This window comes from Sinohyriopsis cumingii, chromosome 3 (genome assembly GCF_028554795.1).
Source record: "Sinohyriopsis cumingii isolate HCF-2022 chromosome 3, ASM2855479v2, whole genome shotgun sequence".
Classification (NCBI taxonomy): Eukaryota; Metazoa; Mollusca; class Bivalvia; order Unionida; family Unionidae; genus Sinohyriopsis; species Sinohyriopsis cumingii.
In genome coordinates this window covers 98,811,325-98,834,334 of record NC_142963.1, presented here as the reverse complement: position 1 = coordinate 98,834,334, position 23,010 = coordinate 98,811,325, and the positions used below count along the sequence as shown (strand labels likewise).

Here is a 23,010-nt window from a genome sequence, read left to right as displayed (position 1 = left end):
GCTTGGATGCACTGTCATTCATTTTAGAGGAGTTGGGTGCATTTGCGTCCCCTCCCAAGTTGCTGAGACCAAAAATAATCCAGAAGTTATGTGGTCAGAATGGCAAGATGATTCTGTTTGCCCCTCTCAGATGAGAGAAGTCCTGGGTCACAGGTCTATTCTTATCAGGACAGCCTTGTGAGACAAACGATTCAAACCTTTGATTGTAGGGGGAATCTCGAGAGCAAGAAGGCCCTCCACTCTAAAGGCTTACAAGGAAAGTGGTGTATTTTCAGGTTCTGGTGCTATACCAGCAACATTGTCCCTCTGCGTGCCTCAGTCCTTCAACTGGCCAACTTTGTTTTCTCTGGCTTTTTGAGGAGAAACAGTTGGCCCCAATTCTATCGAAGGCTACCATCCCATGATATTGGACACATTCTGGCATCATGCAAATATGATTTTGGGCAGGATATAGACCTATTGGCTCTTTTAGACCTTTTTGGACTCAATCGACCATAATCCCTCACTTTATTTCCAAATGGAACCAATCCTGGATTTTAACATGGCTCAATTCGAATCCATTTGAACCTCAAGCCCACACTTTGCTGAAGTCACTATCATACATGTCATGTTTCCTAATAGCTTTCTCTTCTGCAGGGTAAACAAGTTGCATGCCCTTTATTTCTACCTGAACTTTCTTCAGATCAGGTTAGGGGGTTTGGAGATTCTCTTGACACAAGCAGGCTTTATAGCCCAAAATGGGTTACCACCCATCAGTAACTGAAGAGTTGTCACTCACTTGCTTTCTTCCACTGATAAGTCAAGAATTGCAGCCATGCAAGATCCTGTTCACACTCTCAAGTATTACTTGAAGCGCACAGAGATAAGTCATGGCACATGCAAACACCTCTTCTTTCTGATGTGAGCGGGAACACAGGATATCACCTCTCAGGCCCATGCTTCATGGTTGAAGTGGGTTGTATGCTAAGTGTACTCTGACATCGTACCAGATCAGAGTCACCTCATGAAGATTACTGCTAAAAAGCTTCGAGCCATCAGTGTGAGCCTAACATTTGAACACATTGTTTCGATCTGAGATATAACAGAAGTTGTTGGCTGGCTTTCAGAGTCAACCTTTTCAAGCCTTCATCTCAGAGACTTAGCATCACAGAGGCAAACCTTGAATCTGGTAGGTCCAGTGGTAGCAGCACAGATGGCCACTAGACCCAACTAGATCAATCAATACATCCTGTTAGCTTTGCTGAATTCATCACTGAAATTTTGTAGGTAAGATTTCAGTATTCATCTTGTTAACCTTTTGATAGGGTCACAGGTGAATTGCCCCCAGACTGTGTTGCTTATGTAGTAAGAAAAACCAGTTATCATTCTTCCCTAGAAGGATACCCGAGGTAGAGGTCAGATGCCCAGCATCCCCTTCTATTACTTATTCTCCTAACATTATGTGATTGGGGAATGTATTGGAAGGAGAAAGCAAATTTTTAAGTAAATAATGTTTCTTCAGGAATACTTACCAATCACATTACTTAAAAATCCTCCCAACCACCCTACCATGTGAGCATCCTCGTTAGTATTTCGCTCAGCTATAAACTATTGACACCTTGTGGTGGCAAGGGGATGTAAACTGCAAAAGTTTCGCCCTTTGTCTATTGATTTTGACAGAAAAAGATGATTTTTGTCTTTTAGTTGGGCTGGATTCACAGGATATTATTCCAAACATAATGTGATTGGGTAAGTATTCTCAGAGAAACATAATTTACTTAAACATTTGCTTTTCACATAGACGCTGTAATTGAAGTAATTTAAGTAGGTCATATTTATATTAAGCTAACAGGAATGGCTGCAACATTTTCATTCAAGTTTTCAGTATAATATGATCTAGATGTACCGTATTTTCCGGCGTATAAGTCGATGCGGAGTATAAGTCGAATTGACCAATTTTGTAAATTTTCCTTCCTTCGTCCATATATAAGTCGATTTGGAGTATAAGACTAGACCAGGTCAATAACTTGGCTTTGTGTTTTATACTACCGGCAGTAACTTCCGGTTGCATGAATATTGATGGTATCGTTGTATGATATTCCATATTACCGGCAATCGTGAAATTGCATTACCAATGCTAACATGCTTGTGATATTACTTCTGAACTGCTATATTTTGTTATCAATTGACACAGCTGAATAAACAATCCATGCTTGTCTTATTATAACTGAAAGCACATTCATGTTGTAGTTCATTTTATTACCTGTAGTTACGAACGTAACCTATACAAACTTGTCATTTTCTGTCGTAAGTTTGAAAGTCACGGACTCTGTTAAATCGATTCGTATATATATATATATATACATATACTATTTTTTAAGTGTTTGTTCTGTTTGGACTTGGATATAATTAACATTTTATTACTAATCTATTCAGTGCTATACCCCACTATTATCTTTATCGGTGAGTTCGAATACAAAGTAATGGGTATGATCTCTTGTCCTTATAACAAATTTTGTATGGACAATGACTTCAATAAAATGTTGACAGATTTTCATTTCCCTAAAATAAGCCTCATTTCCCTACTGGCAGCCTCGCTGATTTGACCTATTCTGTCGATTCTTGCCCTCAATCTGGTTTCAATTATAGCCAAAGCGCTAAGCATGTTTAATTACCGTGTAAATAACACTGCATAGCCATGTGGTTGTTGTGACAATGTACATCGTAATTAAAACAAGAATGAATTGTTGATTTAGAGGTGTTTATTGATAATGGAATATAGTAGGCTCATAATACATGAGGATTATCACAATCGTCAGGTAACTCAAAATGCCGTCTTTTTTTCTCTTTGCAAAAGCTACAAATAAAAACCGCCCTGAATAAAAGAACGATCTTGTACACGGACAATTTTTTTCATCTCTCACTCTCTCTCTCTCGTGTGCACACACACAAGCACACGCGCGCTCACAATATATCTGATTTTATTTTAGTTTAAACCATATTTGTTTTAATTATGATATCCATTGCAACAAGAGCCACGTGGCTGTGCATGCTATGAAAAGATTGATCAAAATATACCGAACTCACTAAAATGTGCCCGTACTATAGCAATGAAAACAATGCCCATGGCTAAATTCATTATTTACATCTAGAGAAAGGAGTGGGCATCATTTCCTGTTGTACTTAATCCCATTGATATTAAAAACGGGTAGCGTAATTGATGCGGATTAATGATAAAGAACAATGGGGTACTGGCAATATGGTAACTAGTATCGGTAGCTAAAGCCAATATCAAGGTCTAAACAATTGCAGCAACTGGCTTTGATTGTTGTTGGAAACCAAAGACCAATTTATCAACAACCATTATAATCAAAGAGAGACACCGAATCGTCAGCTGGTTAAGAACGAATATAGGTGAAGTGTTGACATTACAATTTGCTTTAAACTGAATTGCGAAACTAAAAATCATGGATCACTGATGATCTATGAGTACTGGTAGTCCATCTGAATATCTGATTTTAGTGTAGTTTAAACCTAATTTATTTGAGAAACTTTGTCAAATACAATTAGAAACATATGATTCGGGGGATTCAGTAGAATGCATGATCTACATTATTTTATAAATAATCATAGAACGCTCGAGTTAATATGGATTACATCCCTTTGTAGAATCAATTGGATCAATTAAAAAGCTATGCCGGTAATTGCTCACGTGTGTCCAACATTATACCAGAAAATCAAATATTAATGGACCAGTTATTTCATATCTTTTTTTTTAGGAACAAACAATATGCTTTGAAGTAGTACAGTACACTATAGTGTATAGACTGTAAGTGTGCTATGCGGCCCGGTGAAGTTTTTACCGGTATGGTAAATTGTTTTCTTTTATTTTATGTTTGAGAAATAAGAAAAAACGCGCAGAATGCAAAATAAATAATGACAAAACTTACAAATATAAACGCAGTCATATTAGTTTATGACAATTTATTGATATAGTAATTTAACATGAATTTGTACTTCTATGTGACCTGTTTTCGATTATGCCGATTATAGAGCAATGTCAATAGCATACCGGATACTGTAATCCATATATAAGTCAATGCAATTTCAATGACACAATCCATATATAAGTCGATTCGGAGTATAAAACGAAGACCGAACTTTCAAGTCAAAAAGTATCGACTTATACGCCGGAAAATATGGTAGCTTTGTGTCTGGTTTGAATGTTATGGGCAGAATTTCATTACTTAAAAAATTTGTTCCTGTTTGGATATATTGTCCACTTTAATAAACATAAGTTTTTATATAATACCAAACATTCCTTGCATGAATTGCTGCAGATCACTGAGTGATGCCTGTGATATCTCAGAGTGAGGAAAAATCAAAATTGGCCCTAGTTATTCACCTTGTTGCCCAGATGGAACCACTCCTGGGTTCTGACACGGCTCAACCTCAACATGTTTAAGCCATTGTCTAGAACATCATTGAAGCTACTATCATACAGTGCGTGTTTTTGATAGCACCATCTTCAGCCTGCCAGATAAGTGAAATGCATGACTTTTCAGTTTATTTTTTCTAATGATGCTAACGGGATTCATATATATAAACAGGTTGCTGTCTGTATATAAATAAAAATACTATTTTCTCATTCTCCTTGATCAATCCTTTGAGAGAAGCAACTCTGCAAGAACTGGTCCATGCTCTCAGGTAATTATTGAAATGTACAGAAAGCACAGGAATGGCCCAGTGATGATTCTTTCTTTGTAAAAGCAGGAAAGCATGATCCTTGGCAAACCCTATTATTTTGTCTCTAGTGGGCCATCCTCTCAGCATACTTGGACACGTAACAAAGTGCCTTATGAAAATTTCTGCTAATGTGATATGAGTCATCTCTGTGAGCATCACATCTGAATGTAGCATTTCTATGTGAGACATCACTAGGTTGTCAGCTGGTATTTGTAGTCGACTTTCTCAAGCCTCTTCCTTTGTGAGCTAGCATCACAGAGAAGATACCTGAATTGAGTGGGACTGCTAGCACAGGGGTCAGCAACCTACAAGAGGTTTTGTGTGGCGCACAAAGGGGAGCCAAAAATCTCAATTTCAACAGTGTTACTCTCTTACTGGTGCCACAGGCTCATTCATTTTGCAATTAATCCAGAAAATGTGGCAGACTATGTAAAATAGGTTGCCAACCCGTGATAGCAACTGCCCAGATGGTCTCCAAACCCCATTAATGATAGTTCAGCCTCCACATTTCACATTGAATTTACAGCTTTCACTGGATCTGACTGTAGCTTTTCTTTGGCAATTAACTGCCACCCAATTTCACATTACCTTTGTGTAGACATCAAGACTGTTGTGTCCCTCAGATCTACTGCATAGTGATAGGGGAATGGTTTTCATCCTTTGCATAGGTACAACAGTCATACTTCCTGTGAAAAATAATGGGCAGAGGTTCCATCTTCATGCATTGTCTCCTCCAGTTACCAAAGCTTCTCATATTAATATGATTAGGTAATGTATTTGATGAAGAAGAGAATTTTTTTATCATAAACTTTGTTTCTCCTGAGAATACTTACCCAGTCACTTTATTATGAGGCTGTAAACCTTAGTGCAAATTCTAGTATCACTGTTGGTGTTTCCCTCAGACTGAAACTGAACATCCGATTTACAGGTAGCCACCTTGTGGTGGGTAAGGGAGATAATAATTATGGTATCTTGGAAGAGTTTCTTCAGATAAATGCTGTTTATGGTTTATATGATATGGACTATATATAAGCTTATAATATCTGAATGGATTAATTTTCACAGGGCAGTTCTTAAACATAAATGTCTACATGGAACTGCACCAGAATACCTACAGAATTTATTCAGGCTGTATTCAGCATTTTACAAGTCGAAATCAGCATCACATAGAGACCTTCATCCCATGAAACAAGGAACAGAGCAAATTAACAACTTGCAATATTCTGATATGAATTATGTGGAATAAGCTTGAACTGCATGTAAAATCTTCAGAAAAGATTATGTATGAGTATGTGTTACTGAGTGATTATAATATAATCTAATATTTATGATACTGAATACATATTAAACTAAATAGTAATACTATTAACTTTGGTAATATGTACCTTTATATTTCTTCTTAAGAGGGCCTCACAGGAAGTAGTGTATAAATGAGTCACCAACTAAAGTTGTAGTAGGAGCAGTCATGGTATTATTATTATTATTAATATTATTATTATTATTATTATTTTGTTGGGAAAGACAAAATTTTTGTATATTTCTCTAATTGTTAAGTATTTTTGAAGAAACATGATTTATAAAAAAATGCCATTTTAAAGTAATCCTATTGAATTTCTAAAACAAAAATCATTGAGTATTCAAACAGAAAAGAAGTCCTTACAAAAAGACCCAAATAATACCAAGCAACTAGTTCAGAACTGCTGTGAATAACTTTATTAATAATAATATAAAACTCCATGTAGTATGGTTTTATACTTATCTACAGATACAATGGCATCACAGGTGTCTGATGTTGATGTAACAACTGGCATTAGCACCACTATAGGCCAGGGGAGTAGAGAGCAAGAGCTCCCCATGGCTTCATCTTACTTCCTGCGTCCCCCTCTCCAAAGTCATGAAGGAACAGGGACTGGTGGGTCCAATAGCACCATGACAGTTAGCACAAAATCCTCCTTAGTGCCCTTGTTACTAAGTCCTGATATCATGAAAGGTACTACAATTTCATTCGTTGCATCTCAAGTAAGTACAGATGACATTTATGACTGCATGCTTCAAGCTTGGTAAATCTGCAGTTGTAAGTATGGATTACATGTAATTGCTTCTTTGATATCTCTCAGTCCATTTGTCTGCATCAGCCCCCTACTCTGCCTTTGGCTTTGCTATATTAGATATTTGTTTCTCCTTACTCCTCCAGCATGCTATTTTTTTTCCATTTTCTTTAACAAAGGAAAACTCATAATTCAACAAAATGTCTCTAATGGTCAATAGTATTCGCCTATCACCTACTCCAATACCCATCCCACCCATAACCCCTTTATCCTTGTTAGCTAGCTATGCTATATCCACATAATAATGGCTGATAACTGATTCTGTGTTGCTTTTATTGGTTTTAACAGCATTTTGACCACATTATTGGCTGTATCATGCCAGCCTAATGGAAGTTGGATGCCTTTCCCATGGACATACTGAGACAGCTGACCAGGACTAGCTTGTGTGGGTGTTGAACCCACAACTCTTGAATTACAGGTCCAGTGCTCTAGCAACTGAGTTTCAGCAGCTTCCCACTGATAACTGATACAGAGCCTAAATGATGAATCAGAAATTCTTTTGAGGGGATAATTAATGCTCTCTGTATTATCAATTATTTTTTGCATGGGTAAATTGTTGGATTATTACCTCAATTGAAACAAAAATTACGTATCTACAAAAATCTTCAAACAAAAAGAAGAAATAAAAATCTCATTGTATAGTACAATGAATGCTATATATTTCCTTTGTGTAGGTTCACTTAATCCCAAAGAAATACTCAGTACTGTGCAGCTGTTTCAAATGCAGATGGTGTCATGACTTACAATGATCATATATTTTAATGGTACAATCGTATGTTTTGCTATTAAAAGTTGACCCGTATGATTCACATTAGAGCTGGATACTGCAAACAATGTTGTACTGCAGTCTACTGCAGTATTTTTCAGTGTACCACAATATGTACCATGGTATACCACAATTAGAGACCAACAATTCAATGTTCTGGGTCTGGAGCATGATATTTTTTTGGTTTAATTCAATCGGTCAGTAATTGGAAAAAATATCTTGCTCTGATATGGCAAAATAATACCATATTATTTATGTGATGTTATTAGGAAAAATATTATCATGAGAGAAAAGAAAATATTTTAGGTCGAAGGAAAATCTCAGCCCCCCCCCCCATAAGTAAATGTCCAGTACCTTACAGTAGATGAATTTGCTGTGTATGTGCTTAATGGTGTATAAGATGCGGTTGAAACGATGTGGGATGATTAAGCTTACACTGTAGCAGATTATGTGAAAGACAGTGCTGACATTAGAGAGACTATTGGTACAAATATGAAGTATTGACACTGAAGCCTACAGTTTTCCTGCCACACTATTGATGTAATAGGCAAGGAAACTTGGAGAAGGATGCCAACACCTGGGCAAGACATTTTGTAATGCTGAATCCAGGCTACAAGACTTTTGGGTACTTCTGTCTGGCTTACGATTAAAAAGAATAGTACAAGAGCATATATAATAAATGTCAAAAGTATTTGTGAATTCCCTTAAGTACAAGAATAGATGAACATGCAAGTACTGAATGTGGATACAATTACTTATATATATATATATATATATATATATATATATATATATATATATATATATATATATATATGATTTAACACTAGACTTATATAAACCAGATAATCACAGGAGACAGTGTTCTGCTGCCAAGGGGGACTGTGCAATGGAGTTTCAAAGATAATTCACCTTCTCCACCACTCTGAGTGTATTAAAGATTATATTTGAAATGATTTATATCATTTAGAATAAAATTTGTGGAAGTATAAGACATGAATTGCTTAAGATGAATTAAGTGAAGATGAAGTGTTAACCTTAAGGTACTGAAGGTGATAAATATTGTAAAGTGAATGTGCAGTGCGAGTTCACCTTCCAGTGAAGGTGACAAGAGGTGGTAAAGTAGCAATTTAACACTACTGAAGTAATATACTTGTATGTCAATTCCTGAAGGAACACTATGTTTCCTAGAATTATCTAACCATCACGATCTCTTGCCTTCATTTAAATAAGTTAATTATGGTGATAATTCACTGAAGGTGAAATTGTATCAACTAATACAGTAGCAGACATCACCTCATGAATAATAAATAAATTCTGTATTCACTGTAATGTCAAGCAAGCATATCAGGGACTAAACATTGCAACTTGACTGCATTTATCTAACATAGCTTGAGACATTATAGAATAGATGACATTAGTACAGTGTCACACATTGCTTTACTTCATCTGCTCCAAACACTGGACAACATAACTGTGACACTCCACAGTTCACATACATGGTGCTATTAATAGAAAAAGATCACATGACCGTTAGCCAATCAGACTGCATAGTGCTCACTGACCAAAAGAATGCAAATGGTGGATTAGTATGTATTAGCAGTGCGTGCATGGCAAAACATTGGAATTACGGAATAAATTGACCTGGCTAAATTATATATGATACAGGATAATTTCATTATAATTTTATGACTAGCAATGAGAAATATGCACAAAATATCCCCCCCCCCATTACAGTCTGTTTATGCTATTGAGTAAAAATATCACAGTGCCACAATGCACAATGCAGGTAACAAAATTCACTTGCTAAGACACTGAAAGACATGTCCTATATAAGTACATTATAAATGTTGTTATATATAAAGCACATTTTTGATCTAGGAAATGAGGCATACTAATTACATTGTTAAGTCAATGGGTAACTGAGGTAATGTTCATTTCACTTGATTAGCGAGGACCAGTAAACATTAAATATGTTTACTCCACAAACAAGAAGATATTTAAAGGACTTGAGAAATGACATATAGTTCAGACAGAAAATAAGTGCACTCCTGAAAATTGTAGAATGATTCAGGCTTACAAAGGAATACATATACTCAACACATTTAGTACATACAATTATAGTAAAGAAATAAAACATGTTGTGTGTTTGCTGGAAGAGAGTTTTTTTAGAAAGTTGGATTTCACCGTAATCTGTTTCACGATCATTTGGCATCCATATTGGCATATGTGACAGGTGTCAAACATGTTATTAAGGATAAATATAATTGTGTCACTATTAGTTTATGACAAATACAACCGTTTTGTTAAAAAAAAGATAATTTTTAAAAATGTATTTTGTTGTGAATAATAAAAACACTGTTAATATCATTTAAGTTGAAACAAGATTCATCAGGAATTTCCTTGCATTTTTTATTGACATAAACTACCGATGTACTGGTACAGTGAAAAAGTACCATGGTACATACCATCATACAAAAAATACCATGGTAAACTGGTATACTGGTAATACTCCAATTCACATAGACTTCTGTAATGAACAAAGATGGTATTGTTTTGACTGGGTCATACAATAAAAGAATTTGACGGAAGGATGGTCTTCCCATGACTGATTAACAGCAGTCTTAACTTCATATTATACTTAACTTTGACTTATTTATCAGTTATAAAATGAAGTGATAAAAATAGTCCCCATCAATTTCTACTTGTTACACCAAATTTTCAGTCTAGTGAATTTTCTTGGTGTGCATGGAGTATCATTTTTCACGGATTTTGTGTTGCTTCAAACCACATTGAAAGACCTAATGAACAACATTTCATCTTTGCAAATTATGCGTCACTTTCCCCAATCCACAGATTTAATTTTGAAGAAAATATAGACCAGATGAAAAGTACAAATAACAATGAGTGATGAACGAAAATTTAAAGAAACACAAATGCAGTTCATGAATTGATTTAAATATGAGTTATTTTTAGGTTGCTGCTATATTTTCGTAGTCAAAAGCCCTTTTGCATGATAGTTCAGGATCAGGTTCTTTACACAGACAAAACAGTTTTCACCCCGTGACATTCATCTTGCTGAGGAAGACATAAACAACCACCATTGATGAAATGACATCGTCATCAATGATTGTATCTCCAATATATATTTAAACAAAATTAAAAAAGAAATAACATTACCTGACAGGTACACTTCAGCTGCATATTTACTATTATTACATGTGTGGTTATACTTTTATGTAGCATAATTTCATTGCTGTCATTTTATTTAATGCATTTCCAGTTTTATCAAAGCACACTCTTGTTAGAACTAGATCCATCAACACTAGACCCATTAACACTCTCAGATACAGAAAATTCTTATTAAGAAATGGATGTTTTTTTGTGCTCAAACAACAACAAAAACAATGAACTTCAGTGATAAATGCAAAATTAGAATGAATTTTGGAGACGATAAACCAAAAAATAACAAGAAAATAGAAGAAAATTCAGTGGAAATCAATTCTGACTACAGTCAGATGCTGAAAATAAGATGCATTGATGGTAAAATTATTTGTTGCATGGTCTATAACAACTTGAACTTAAAGCATTTCAGATCTGGACATTGAGGCAGTGAAGTACATACCACTGAGTAGGGTCCATGATAAAAAAATGGTTTAAGGTATGGTAGGCAATGTCGTGAGTTATTCTAAAAAATGATATTGATTTTATTTTCATTGCTTGATGACAGCATGACGGAGCAGTTCTTTTTCTTTTTAGAGCTAGTTTGTTTAACAATGGAACACATCCAAAATCTGATTTTCCATCTCATACATACAGTAACTGTTAGTTTTCTTGGCTCTAAAGTCAAGTGGGCTTGCAGTAGGGCCTGCATCTGGAATATGTTCTTCGTGCATCATCTGTCAGCTGTCAACATTGGAAATTTTAAATGTCTTCTTAATTTTAGTAGAGAGCATCTAGACATGACAGAATTTTAATTTAAAAAAAGAAAGGTGGATTTGCTATTAAATATGACCATATTTGATAAGAATATGTGGAAAAAATTGATTATTGTCTTATAAAACGAAAATAATGCTCAATAGAATTTGGCCAGTTCTGAAGTGAGATAATAGTATAGACCTACACTAAGTATAGCTTGTTCTGCATGCGTATTATGTTGTCAATCAGCGTTGGGTATTTTTAGAACACCCAAAAAAAACTGCTGGACAGGTTTCAACCAAATCTGGCTGAGAGCATCTTGGCATGAAGGGGTTTCATTTTTTATAAACAATTCTTATCCACAATTATATCCACAATTACACAGAAAACATTTTTGGCATGAAAGCCTTTAAGATTTAGACCAGTGATCTCAGTCCAAAGCCAGATATTGGCAAAATAGACAAACTTTGATTGGCTTCTTTAAATAAAGTACTTGTCAGAATTGGGCCAATTTTGGAGGAAGTAAAGGTGTAAAGGACTTTTGAGATTTTTACAAATGATGCTGATCCACCATCAAATATGGCTGTTGTTGCTAAAAATAGAAAATCATTTAGCAAAAATTGCTCAACAAAATTTGACCATCTTTTACTGAAAGAAAACTAGCTTCTTCTTCCAAATTATACTAATTTTGCTCCACCGTCAAATACAGCTGCACATGCTGAAAAAGAAAACATTTAAACAACCTAATTTGAAAAACCTCAACAGAAATTTATCAAAATTTGATAGCATCCAGGCATAAAGGCCTTCAAGTATTTGACAAACAATGTTGATATATGCAAACAAAAGCATTGTGATAAATTTCTACTAAAGCAGTATCCTAATTTTTCATTTTCTGTGCCATCTGCTTTTGCATGTAGTTATTAAGCAGATGTCAGCCAGGTGGGTGATCTCAGGTTCACATGAGCCTCTTGTGTTGTTAATTCAGTTTGATTGCATGTGACCATGCCTTTCGATGCAGCAGCACAGTTGCCAGTAATTTAAGGCAATTACACTTGAAATATGCATGACCAAAAATAAAACTATTAAGTGTATTTAATGGAAAGGATTTAGTACAGCTACAGTACATGTATTGATAATCATAATTTTGAAGCCAGTTCTTCAAATATTTTGTTTGCCTTATAGGAAAATAGTGGCTATACCATGTCAGCCAATTCTGTGCATTCGGTAATATTGTGCAACAATGCGTCATGTCTGTAAACATTGGATCATGTGCTATTTTGGGTAAAAAATCCATTTTGTATCAAGAAAGAATGATCATACTTTAATTAAGAAAAGTGATATACATAAAGTGTATAAAAATATCCCACATTTTGACTAGAAATTATATGAAAATGTGATTTCTAAATGTCAACATGAAGACCTACTCTATGACCTTCTTAAACCTTTAACCCAGAAAATTCTATTTATTATGTATCTTTTAAAATTGTACAAATAAATACATTATATAGAAGATGGAAATGTATGCCTTAAAAGATTCTACATCTTAATCCAACTTTCCAATTTTGCAAGTTGAACCCCACATACAAAATCATCTGCTACCCTGTGTGTCTACTTGCCGCTAGAACAGCATTCTTAAGAAATTCCGAGTATAGTCTGTTATTAAATTCTTTAGTAATTCTTCCCCATAAACAGATGTTGTAAACACATTACATCCTATTCATTGTTGTTTCTCTTCCACATAATAGCTTTTTTTTTTTTTAAATGTTGAAACTTTACTAATTTTATTACAAGATCGGTTTATTTTGCTTAATATCTCTTGCCATTTATTGGCATTGTTATATTGAATTTCGTAAAACTAGCTATAAACCTGACCTAATTACTCGACTGAACTGCTGACAGAAACTGTCGTAAGTAATGTATTTCATTTCTATAGCCCGATGGATAAACATTACAACTTTTCAAAGCTGTGCACAGAATAGGCCGACATATTACGAGTCATGAAAACACGTGGGTGGTATCCCGTGTGCCAAAAATTAATATGATTTTGAACAGAATATTCTGGTGACAAATGCCTATTTTCAAATGGTAAACATTGCAGCTTTTTATTTTTGTCAATCGGTCGAAGTCAGTAAGCATTTTGCTTCAGTATTGGAGATGGAAGCCTTAGGTTTGCAGAAACGCCTGACAGCATTGTACATACATATTTTTATTGTTTATTCTACATTATATTGTTTATTCTACATTATTTCAAACTCGATCTTTATACTTTATTCCCATGTATGTAGTCACAGAAAAAACACACAGGACATGATTTGTTTTGTGTTCCATCAGTTTGTCAAGCCTGCCTTGATGGAAGCTCCACATAGTGGCAACTTTGGGAAAACTGTGTCTTTACAAACATCCAGTCACACCCTAGAATTTTTATTGTTTTTAGCAGCAGGCTTGACAGAAAGAGAGTTGTTTTTTGCTGTTTGTAGTATACATTTAAACTTGTATTACTCCAAAATATTCTATATCTCCATTTAAGGACCCATTGATGTCCAAAGCACCCAGCCGTCAAGCAGCCAGGGTCCACAACCAGTGCCCTCGATAGCAGTAGGGAGTCAGCTACAGATGCCTGTCTCCCTAGCCACACCAGCTTCATTTCTGCCTGTATACCCTGTTCATGATATATAATATATTCAGACCTGAATACATGTATGCATTTCTAAATACCAGGGAGACCTCTTCAGCCTATCAACCCTAAATGTGTAAGATTTCTACTCAAAGCAGGGAATCAGCTTAAGCCACCAATGTCAGTCTAGAAATATTTCTGTCCCTTCAAGAACTAATTGCACAATTATGCATATAAAAACTGCAAGCCAGCTTTTGACACCCTCAGAAGACAAGAAACAAGTTCCTGTGTACCCTCAAGTTTTGCCTGCATATCCAGTCCTTGATATATGAACAACCATCAGCATAATTAGTCTTGTTTTTTCCTGTATATCCAGTCTGTCTTTGATGTATAAACCTTTTCACCTTCATTAAGATAATGCAAGTCTTTCAGTAATTGAGTTATCTCCAGCCATCATTGTAAAATAAATAACCATCTACCATTTGTCCTAGCTGCAGTTGTAATCCTATTTCTACCTGTATATCTAGTCCATTATATTTTAACTTTTTCACCCTGATGTATGAGATTTAATGTAGTTGAGAGCAGTTTCCCATCTGGCAAGTGAACCCCGCTTTTCCAAATATGTGTCTACGCATATTGGGTGAGGGCTTGCAGATGTCAACAGTAACATTTTATATTTTCACATCTATTGTATTTTCCATCTATTTATTAACATTCATAAGTTTACCGAGCATATGATGTTCTGACATTATCTCTGTCCATCCATTTGTCCTCTGTCTACAGTTACGAAAATCCTGTTGATTTTAAAGCCAAAAGCTCAGCGGTCAAGGTTACATTGGTTTCTACACAATAACTACATTTTCCCCCAGTCTGCAGTTACCAAAATGTTTGGATAGTTTGCACTTTGGGTAAGGAAGAACCCTATCATTATTAGATAAAAAGGTCATTGTGATTGATAGAAGAGATTATCTTGATTTGTCCACCCTCTGCAGTTATCAGCATTTGTAGTGTACTTGTGGTAAGGAAGGACCAATTGATTTCAGACTGAAAAGCTGAATGGTCCAGGTCACCTGACTGAAAGAAGAAAAGTTGTTTCAGCACAATAACTTGAGTTCTCCATGATATACAATTTCCAATCTCTGTGGATGGCTGGCGCTTGAGGTAAGGAATTACTTTTGAGTCAAAGGATGAGGTCACTGTGACTGGAAGATAAATGGTTGCTTTGCAATAACATTAGTTTTATATCACAGACTGGGACCCAACTTTATCAATTGTTTGCCTAAAGGCTACAGAAGACACCTGACAGTTTGGAGGTCAGAAGATTAAAGGTAAAGGTCACTGACTGGGAGGAGGGCTAAATATGGCATATAATTGTGTTGCTCACAGAAGTCTTGTTATTCCTGCTTCTGTGTAATGATTGTTGAAAGGTCAAACTACCTGGTCATGTTTGTTAAGCTGTGGCTTCATAAAACATTTTTTATAGGAATCAAAAATATATCACTCTTAAGTGAAACATTCTGGAGAAAATTCTTGTAGAAATGAAGCTTTCCGTTTTCTGTTGTAAGCAAATAAAAGAAAATACTTGACATTATTTTTATCAGTTGTTCCTTTCTTAATAGTATGATTAGGATAGATTTTTGTTGAATCATTCACTGTAAAACTGTTGCATATTTATCCAGATAAACTTTTCCTTCATTCACAACTTTATAGAAAGGTATAAATATGAATCTAGCTGAGCTAATTTGTCTGTCTTGCATTTGTGGTCTTCTTAAAATGTGTCTTTGTTTGCGCTTGAAAACTGTTAATATTGTACGTCAAATAAAAGTTGAGAGTAGATGTTTGCACTCGCTTTTTTATCTCACTTAGGAACAAGAGAAGGGTACCATATTTTGGGCAGCAGTTTTGTTGCCAAGGTAGATACTTTGTGTTTACATTTGTGGAAACCATTAACATTCTCAATCATTTGCTGTATTCAGTGGAAACTTGGGTTTTAAATGTTACATATCACTTTGATGACTGATATTTAAGTCTTACTAAAAATTGATAAATCAGCGCTTTATTTCACCAACACAAGCCTCAAATCAGGCCTTGACTTAAGACAGCAGGTTGGTCATTTCTAGGTCATACCTAACTTCAGTGAAGTTGAGGCCAGATCGGTAGGATTATATCAGATATGGTCCTATTTCATCCAGTATAATCCCATGCCATGCCACTAAGGTACTGTGCAACTTATTTACCCTAACGATGCCTAATTGTTAAAAGATTATTAAAATGTGTGCAGCTGATAATAACAGCAGTATTTACATGTGTATATTTTCAAATTGAGAACCCTGAAATATGTTCACAGAATAATAAGTCATTTGATATTTTATGTCAGAATAAATTAACAAGTGATTTGTTAACAAGCATTTTGTCAGATATGGTAATATAAGGTGTCTATCATGTAGTTCAAAATTCACCTTGAAAATCTCCCTCTTTCACTAATAAAAACAGCTAAAAGTAGGTGACATGCTTGTGTTCAAGAGTTTTTCCCATTAGCAGTTTGAAATTCATGCTAAGTCTATATTGATATTGAAATTGAATGTTCTAATGGCATTTCCACTTATTAGAGGCATGTGAATGTAATTTGCATGATGTTTGAATTTGTATTTTTTTTAAATTTGTGGAGCATCAAAATTTACCATATAATTTATTCAAGTCTACACAAGCAGGTGCTCTGTCATGACTGTCAGAAATTTTAACAATCATATTATAATTTGGGATGCCTGTATTGACATTGTGATGAGTCAGAGCTGAACAAAATATACCAGATTGGAATGAAACATTTTCTTTTGATACTTTATTTCTTCTCATCATTTATCCAGTCAGAAATTTTTTGTTCACATGTGTTGATTACTGTTAGAAATAATACAGACTTGTAGCAAGTCATGGACATAACTTATGCCAAGTTGAACATGCCTTTTGATAGTATAGTAGCTGTGGTTGCCCTGATTGAAGAATTAGTATAACTGTATGATAGTTTTCAGTCAGTTGGGACATTAATTCATGACTCAAGATTTACAGTGCAATATAGCATCTCTTTCATTGTTAGACCCCTTTGGCCATTGCTACAGACTTGAATTGTTGGGGTGAAGTTTGCTAATATGATCTAAAGAGACAAGAGAACAGAGTCAGTGGGAATTCCAGAATAATGCCCCAACATGATTCAGGGTCATTTTCATTGGGATTTCTTTTATAGTTATTGATTGTTTTATTCACATATTTTAAGCTAGTTTTTGAGGTCCATGCACACTTCAAATGTTCTCTTAAATATAATATGCATATTTTCATTGGCACATGTGCATAAGTTGAATCTTCCATCTTTGCAATTTATTAAACAATATACAAGTTATGTCATTCTTAAAATGTACAGAGAAAAGGAGCTTATTTCTGTCAGCTTCGTTTATAATTGGATTGTGATCAAGGCTGCCATCTCCCAAATGTTTGATTTCTGCATTACAATCCTCAAAGTTTTCATTTTGCATCAGTAAAAGTCAGATATCAGATGTCATATTTTTGGCTGATGGATGGACTAAGATGCATGGGGCAATTAAAGTGAATATCTAATATTTTTTAACTTTGAAACTGATACCATCAACTTTTTTTGCAGATCCACATACACGTGCTTGTTGTTTCATGATGTTATTCTCTTTAAATACTCTGACTGCAAATTTGAAGCCAGTTTGCTAGTTCTTATAATCTCTTCAAAGTCAAATTTTTGTCATTTCGCATCTGTTTCATCCACCAAATGGTCAACAAACTAGTGTTGGACAGCTGCCATTTTTACTGTCTTTGATATTCGGACAAGGGAGGTAACCATAACTAACCTGGTGTGGGTGGTTACTAACCAGGCATGGTCTCATACCTGGTTACCATGTGATTTGCTCAGCCAACAAGAATTTTAAAAGTTAAGTCTGAGATGGGTTAAGATATTATATGCCTAAAGTTTGTACTCTGATATACTAAAGTTTCTTATCTCGTCTGCTTAAGCTGAAAACTAAATCATTAGAACACTATTCAGTTTTTTTTTTGCCATATATTTATTGCAGTCAAACAAGTAGTTTGCATCCTCTATTTACAAGTTTCTCATAGTGCAAGATGTGGAAATTAGTAAAATCTTTTCCTCACATAATTCTCCTTCTAATCTTTGGGTGTATAAATGACAAATTTGTAAGTTTCATGCAGGATTGCAGTGCTTGAATGAAGTTGGTAAACTGGAATGGCATCACTTGCAAAAGTAAATATTCAAAACTTTAATAAAAACTATGTGGATTAATGATTAATACATGCTTACAGTGTTAGGTTTTTTAATACAGTCAACTATGATAAGACATAATTACACATTTACATGTATCTGTAAGCAAAACCTTTTTTCCAATTTTGAAATGGTTCAAGCTAGATGAACAAGAGTTGGTGGCCATAAATAATGATAAAAAATATGGTATGTTGTAAATAACTATTGACAATACAGACATATGGTGTTTTGGTTCTCCAAGATTTTACTGTTGATAGTCTCAGATCTTTCCTCTGAATATAAAACATAGACCCTATGTTTGAATGTTTGTATGTTGTAAAATTTTAACATCATTCTGCTTCTTTTACCAGTTGCGATTTTGGCATTGTTATGTCTTGAATAGCTTTATTTCTGTAATTTTCTAAATGATACATTTAGTAAGGTTCAACTCAACTATGAAAGTTGCAAAATTAACTATGTGGACATTTTCTGTAACACAGTATTTACTTTATAAATTTTGGGTCAGTCTCTTGTAGAAGCATTTGCTGAATCTTAAGGTTGCCATTAAGACATGAGCTCAAAATGGCGAGGGTTGCATCACAGCCAAGGGATGCTACAAATGTTAATGCCAGATAATAGAAAAATATATGATCGCTGTTCTTGCACAGAAGTGTGAAAAAATAAACTTGGAAATTTTCAGGTGCAGATTAAAATTTCCTTAGTAAAGGTGCTGATCGGTATATTGGTTTGACTTGGTCCTTTTCTGGGGGTTGTGCACTCTTGATCTACAATAGTCAGTGTTAGGATAAGTATAATGACGTCATGTGAAATGATACATGGATACTGCCACATTCATGTACCTCATCTAACAATGTTGTGCATGCAGTTGTTTGTAAGAATAATAATTTAAATATTGTAAGAAAATAAATTTAGGAATTTTCACTTACATTTGTCAGTTGATAAATGTCTTAAACATGGCTTTTTACTGTCATAAATATATGTGATTTCCAGCAGTTTAATTGTTTTTATGACCGCTTTTTCTAGTGTTGTCCAAAGCTTCTTTTTTGGGTTGGGTGGGGGTATAGTTTGTACCTGCAGTATTTAAAACTTTGTAATTAAACTTGGGCTGATTTGCTCTGAGACATTTTAATTTTCTTCTTAAGAAATATCCAATCAAACTTAATTTCTTTTGTGTTGGAAAGAATTGTAACCATGATGGCAGGTGTATGTTAAATACAACATGAATTAGAATTTGCTTCACAATGTTCTTATTACTACAAGGCTATCAGATGACCGATCTAATTTAAACGTCTGGCAGATCACACACATGAATCAAGCATGACTTTCTTGAGAAATTTATTTCCTCACACAAATACAGGGCCAGGATTAACTGGAACTGAAAAATGTTCTTACATGTATGAAGATAGGATATTATTTGGAGCTTGTATATTAGGTATAATGTTACATATAGTTGATGCTATTTGATTACTTCCACATGTGTTTCTAAATGGAAATTAAGTATGATAATTTCTTTTAAATGACAGTTCATTAACATTGTACAGTGTTTTTTATTTACTTCATTTCAAATATTAAATTCTTCACTTTAAACATATCTTACATTTTATTTTGAATTGCATTTATGTTAGACCAAGACAATTCAAGTAACATTGTGAAAAATATTTTAAAATCTATTTTTTACAAATCTCTGTATTATTGTTGTACATTTGAAACTTGTTGAACTTAAAATATTTATTTGAATGTAAATGCAAAAATAAAGGCAGTTAAAGGGATCTGGTATGATTTGCATTTGTTCCACATTCGTTGACCTTTAGACTCGATACACAAAACAGAAAAACTAATGAGATGGCCATCATGAGACATGTATTTAGTTCTTCAACAACACTATCCAAGTGGTATTAAGAAAGCTCCCAATACTACTGCGCTGTCCAACAAAGTTAATTATTAGTGAACAGTATTTCATTGTATCCATGGACACCATCTCTACAAGCTTTTCGCAGTCTGATCATCCTTAAATGTCATTTTGCGTTTATATTTTTGTGTGGTGCTCTTGCGCTGGAAAAGTGCATGTTCAGTTGCTTGGCAGCTTTAGAATTGTCTGCCCTTCAGTGAATATTTCCCAACGGGATTCAGCCAAAACTCAGTTGAAACTAAATCATGGCAGTATCAAATTATGTTCTTCCAGAAGTGTGTCAAGATGGAAGATCTATGTGCCGGTGCGTTGTGATGGAAATGTTGAGTATTTCTGGTGCCGGTACGCGGAGGGGTGGTTCGGTAGTGTTCCACAATGTTCGGCAACTTTTTGAAGGCGGTTGGTCTTAACCTGGCAATGGTGTGTTGGGGGGTGGGGGTAGAAATCAAACAAAATGGAGGAAAATGGAAGAGTTTTATGCAAAGCGGAATCATAAAAATATTCTTGTTTTTGTGTACCTTTGAAATTAATAACTTGAATATAAATATCGTGTTTGTTATAATCGAGATATTGTAATACATTCATTCTTTAATCGTTTTGACTCTGATTGAAATAACGGTTATTTTTGGCTTCAAGGACATTCATTATACAAAAATGATTCATTACGTAAATGTAAATGCTGAATGGAATTATTTAAACTACATTTTTTCTAAAATTTTCCAACTATTTAGTTTTATTTACCTCAACCTTAGTGCAAACTTATGTTTATTTGATTGTTAAAATGCAAACTTCAGTTTATTTGATTATTAAAGGTCAAAAGCAATCGCTTTCAACGCTGTTGCTTATTAGCGTTTCTTGCGAACGGAGAAATTGGCATGCGAAATGAATTATTGACAATAGTTACTGATTCACAAGTTACTCGATCAGTAAAACCATGAAATGTGAAAAATGAATGATCCTGTTCGACTATGGTGCTTCATGGTATATTTCTGTGTTATTCCTTCGCCAAATACAGGGGCTGCCATGTACAGCGCATGGCGTTCAGCCAATAATAACCAACAAACTGATTGCTAATATAATCTTAATATTTAATATAATAACCCTAATTTCTATTTGAGGCGTTATGATCAGAACCCGTGTCATCTGCCTTATATTCGCAATAATCTTTAAAACGATGAAACCACCTCAAACATTGTATGACATGACAAAGAATTACGTCTGTAAACTTCATCCAGGTCGGCCTTGATATAACTCGGTGAGTACCAATAGAAGTCCAGCATTCACATTATACTCTTTGTTAGTACTGGAATTGTTTCTCCTCTGACATTTTTGCGTCACTGTTATTTACCATTGTTATGTCACTCGCATATATGCAGTTGTCTGGCGTTTTGTATGTGCAGCTCCAGGTTATATTATATAACCATACTTTGTCTATTGATCACATTAAATTTATTGACAGGTGCATTGAAAGAAAACAACCCAGTTACAACAACATATTCAGAAGTTTTTAAATACCACTTGTAATGAAAATTTAAGCATACAGAACCCAATTGTCAATATTGCTTGTTAAACTTAATGTCAATGTTTCAGTTTTGATGAACTTGTACATGATTTTTTACGGTGTCAGACTTTGTGTCCTAGGTCTGAATTTTACGCATGTCATCGGTAACAGGTCACTTTAGCTTTATGCACAGGCATGCATGTACAGTGCACGCACAGTGATGCAACAAAACATGGACAAAACCTGTTGTTACTCAAAGGGTCGGCCAGTTCGTCAAGTTCATTGTTATAGTTACACCTTCTGCTTCCTCAAATAATTTGCTAAGTAGACAAGATTAAGGTTATTTTGAAAATTTTGGTTCAATTAGACGAGTATCCCCCATTTCATCCAAGTATAAATAAATTATGTTTGGTGTGTAAACACTTATTACGATATTATGTGCGTGTACGATACAAGAGTCAATTAATGAACACGAGCCTTGTATGGTATTCTGACGATTCACTGAAATGTTTGGTTGCTTTTCTCTCTCGTGATATAAATATTTGATGAAGTATTTATATCACGAGAGAAAAAAGCAACCAAACATTTCAGTGAATCGTCAGAATACCGATGAAGTATTTATATCACGAGAGAGAAAAGCAACCAAACATTTCAGTGAATCGTCAGAATACCATACAAGGCTGGTGTTCATTAATTGACTCTTGTATCGTACACGCACATAATATCGTCGATGTTGTTGGGTTCGCAAAAGTACTGAAACAAATTCATCTCTCTCTCTGTTTGTCTCTCTCTCTCTCTCTCTCTCTCTCTCTCTCTCTCGTAATAGTATTTCACAATAAGTGAAACTAATGTAATGCACCACCAAATAATTATCTTCATCTACCACACTGCAAAAAGTGCCTTTATGCAGTTCTGTAAAATGTCCAAGCTTGTAAAAGCGATGTTTGTAGTGTACTGACTCGTGCAGAAAATTGGGTGTTTGACTCCAACACCTGCCATCTCCAAATATACCAAGGCACTAATGCAGTCGAGATAATAAAGCTTTAAAGATTGCACTAGTTATTTGCCGTTCTGTTTCGTTGTCCAATTTTATTCCGTTTCGTTTTCACTTCATCATTTTACTGATTTCCGACCATCCATCCGTTGCGTTGTTTCGTACCAATCCAGATGTTTTC

The 23,010-nt window shown here is 34.7% G+C and overlaps 1 protein-coding gene across 7 annotated transcripts in view; it reads left to right on the top strand.

Annotated features, from left to right (window-relative positions):
* The window catches only part of LOC149803373 (Golgi-specific brefeldin A-resistance guanine nucleotide exchange factor 1-like), a 167,294-nt gene extending 147,100 nt beyond the window's left edge, over window positions 1-20,194 (top strand). For 3 of the 7 annotated variants that reach the window (XM_089953086.1, XM_089953085.1, XM_089953084.1), the window contains 2 exons: window positions 6,491-6,715; window positions 14,045-20,194. In XM_089953086.1, coding sequence (XP_089809212.1) covers window positions 6,491-6,715; window positions 14,045-14,193 — 374 coding nt within the window. In that variant the 3' untranslated portion in view covers window positions 14,194-20,194. Of the gene's footprint in view, window positions 1-4,319; window positions 6,745-14,044 lie in introns of those variants that run through there. The other 4 variants (XR_016420209.1, XM_089953087.1, XM_089953088.1 and 1 more) reach the window with 4 other exon arrangements.
* The last annotated feature ends 2,816 nt before the right edge of the window (window positions 20,195-23,010 follow it).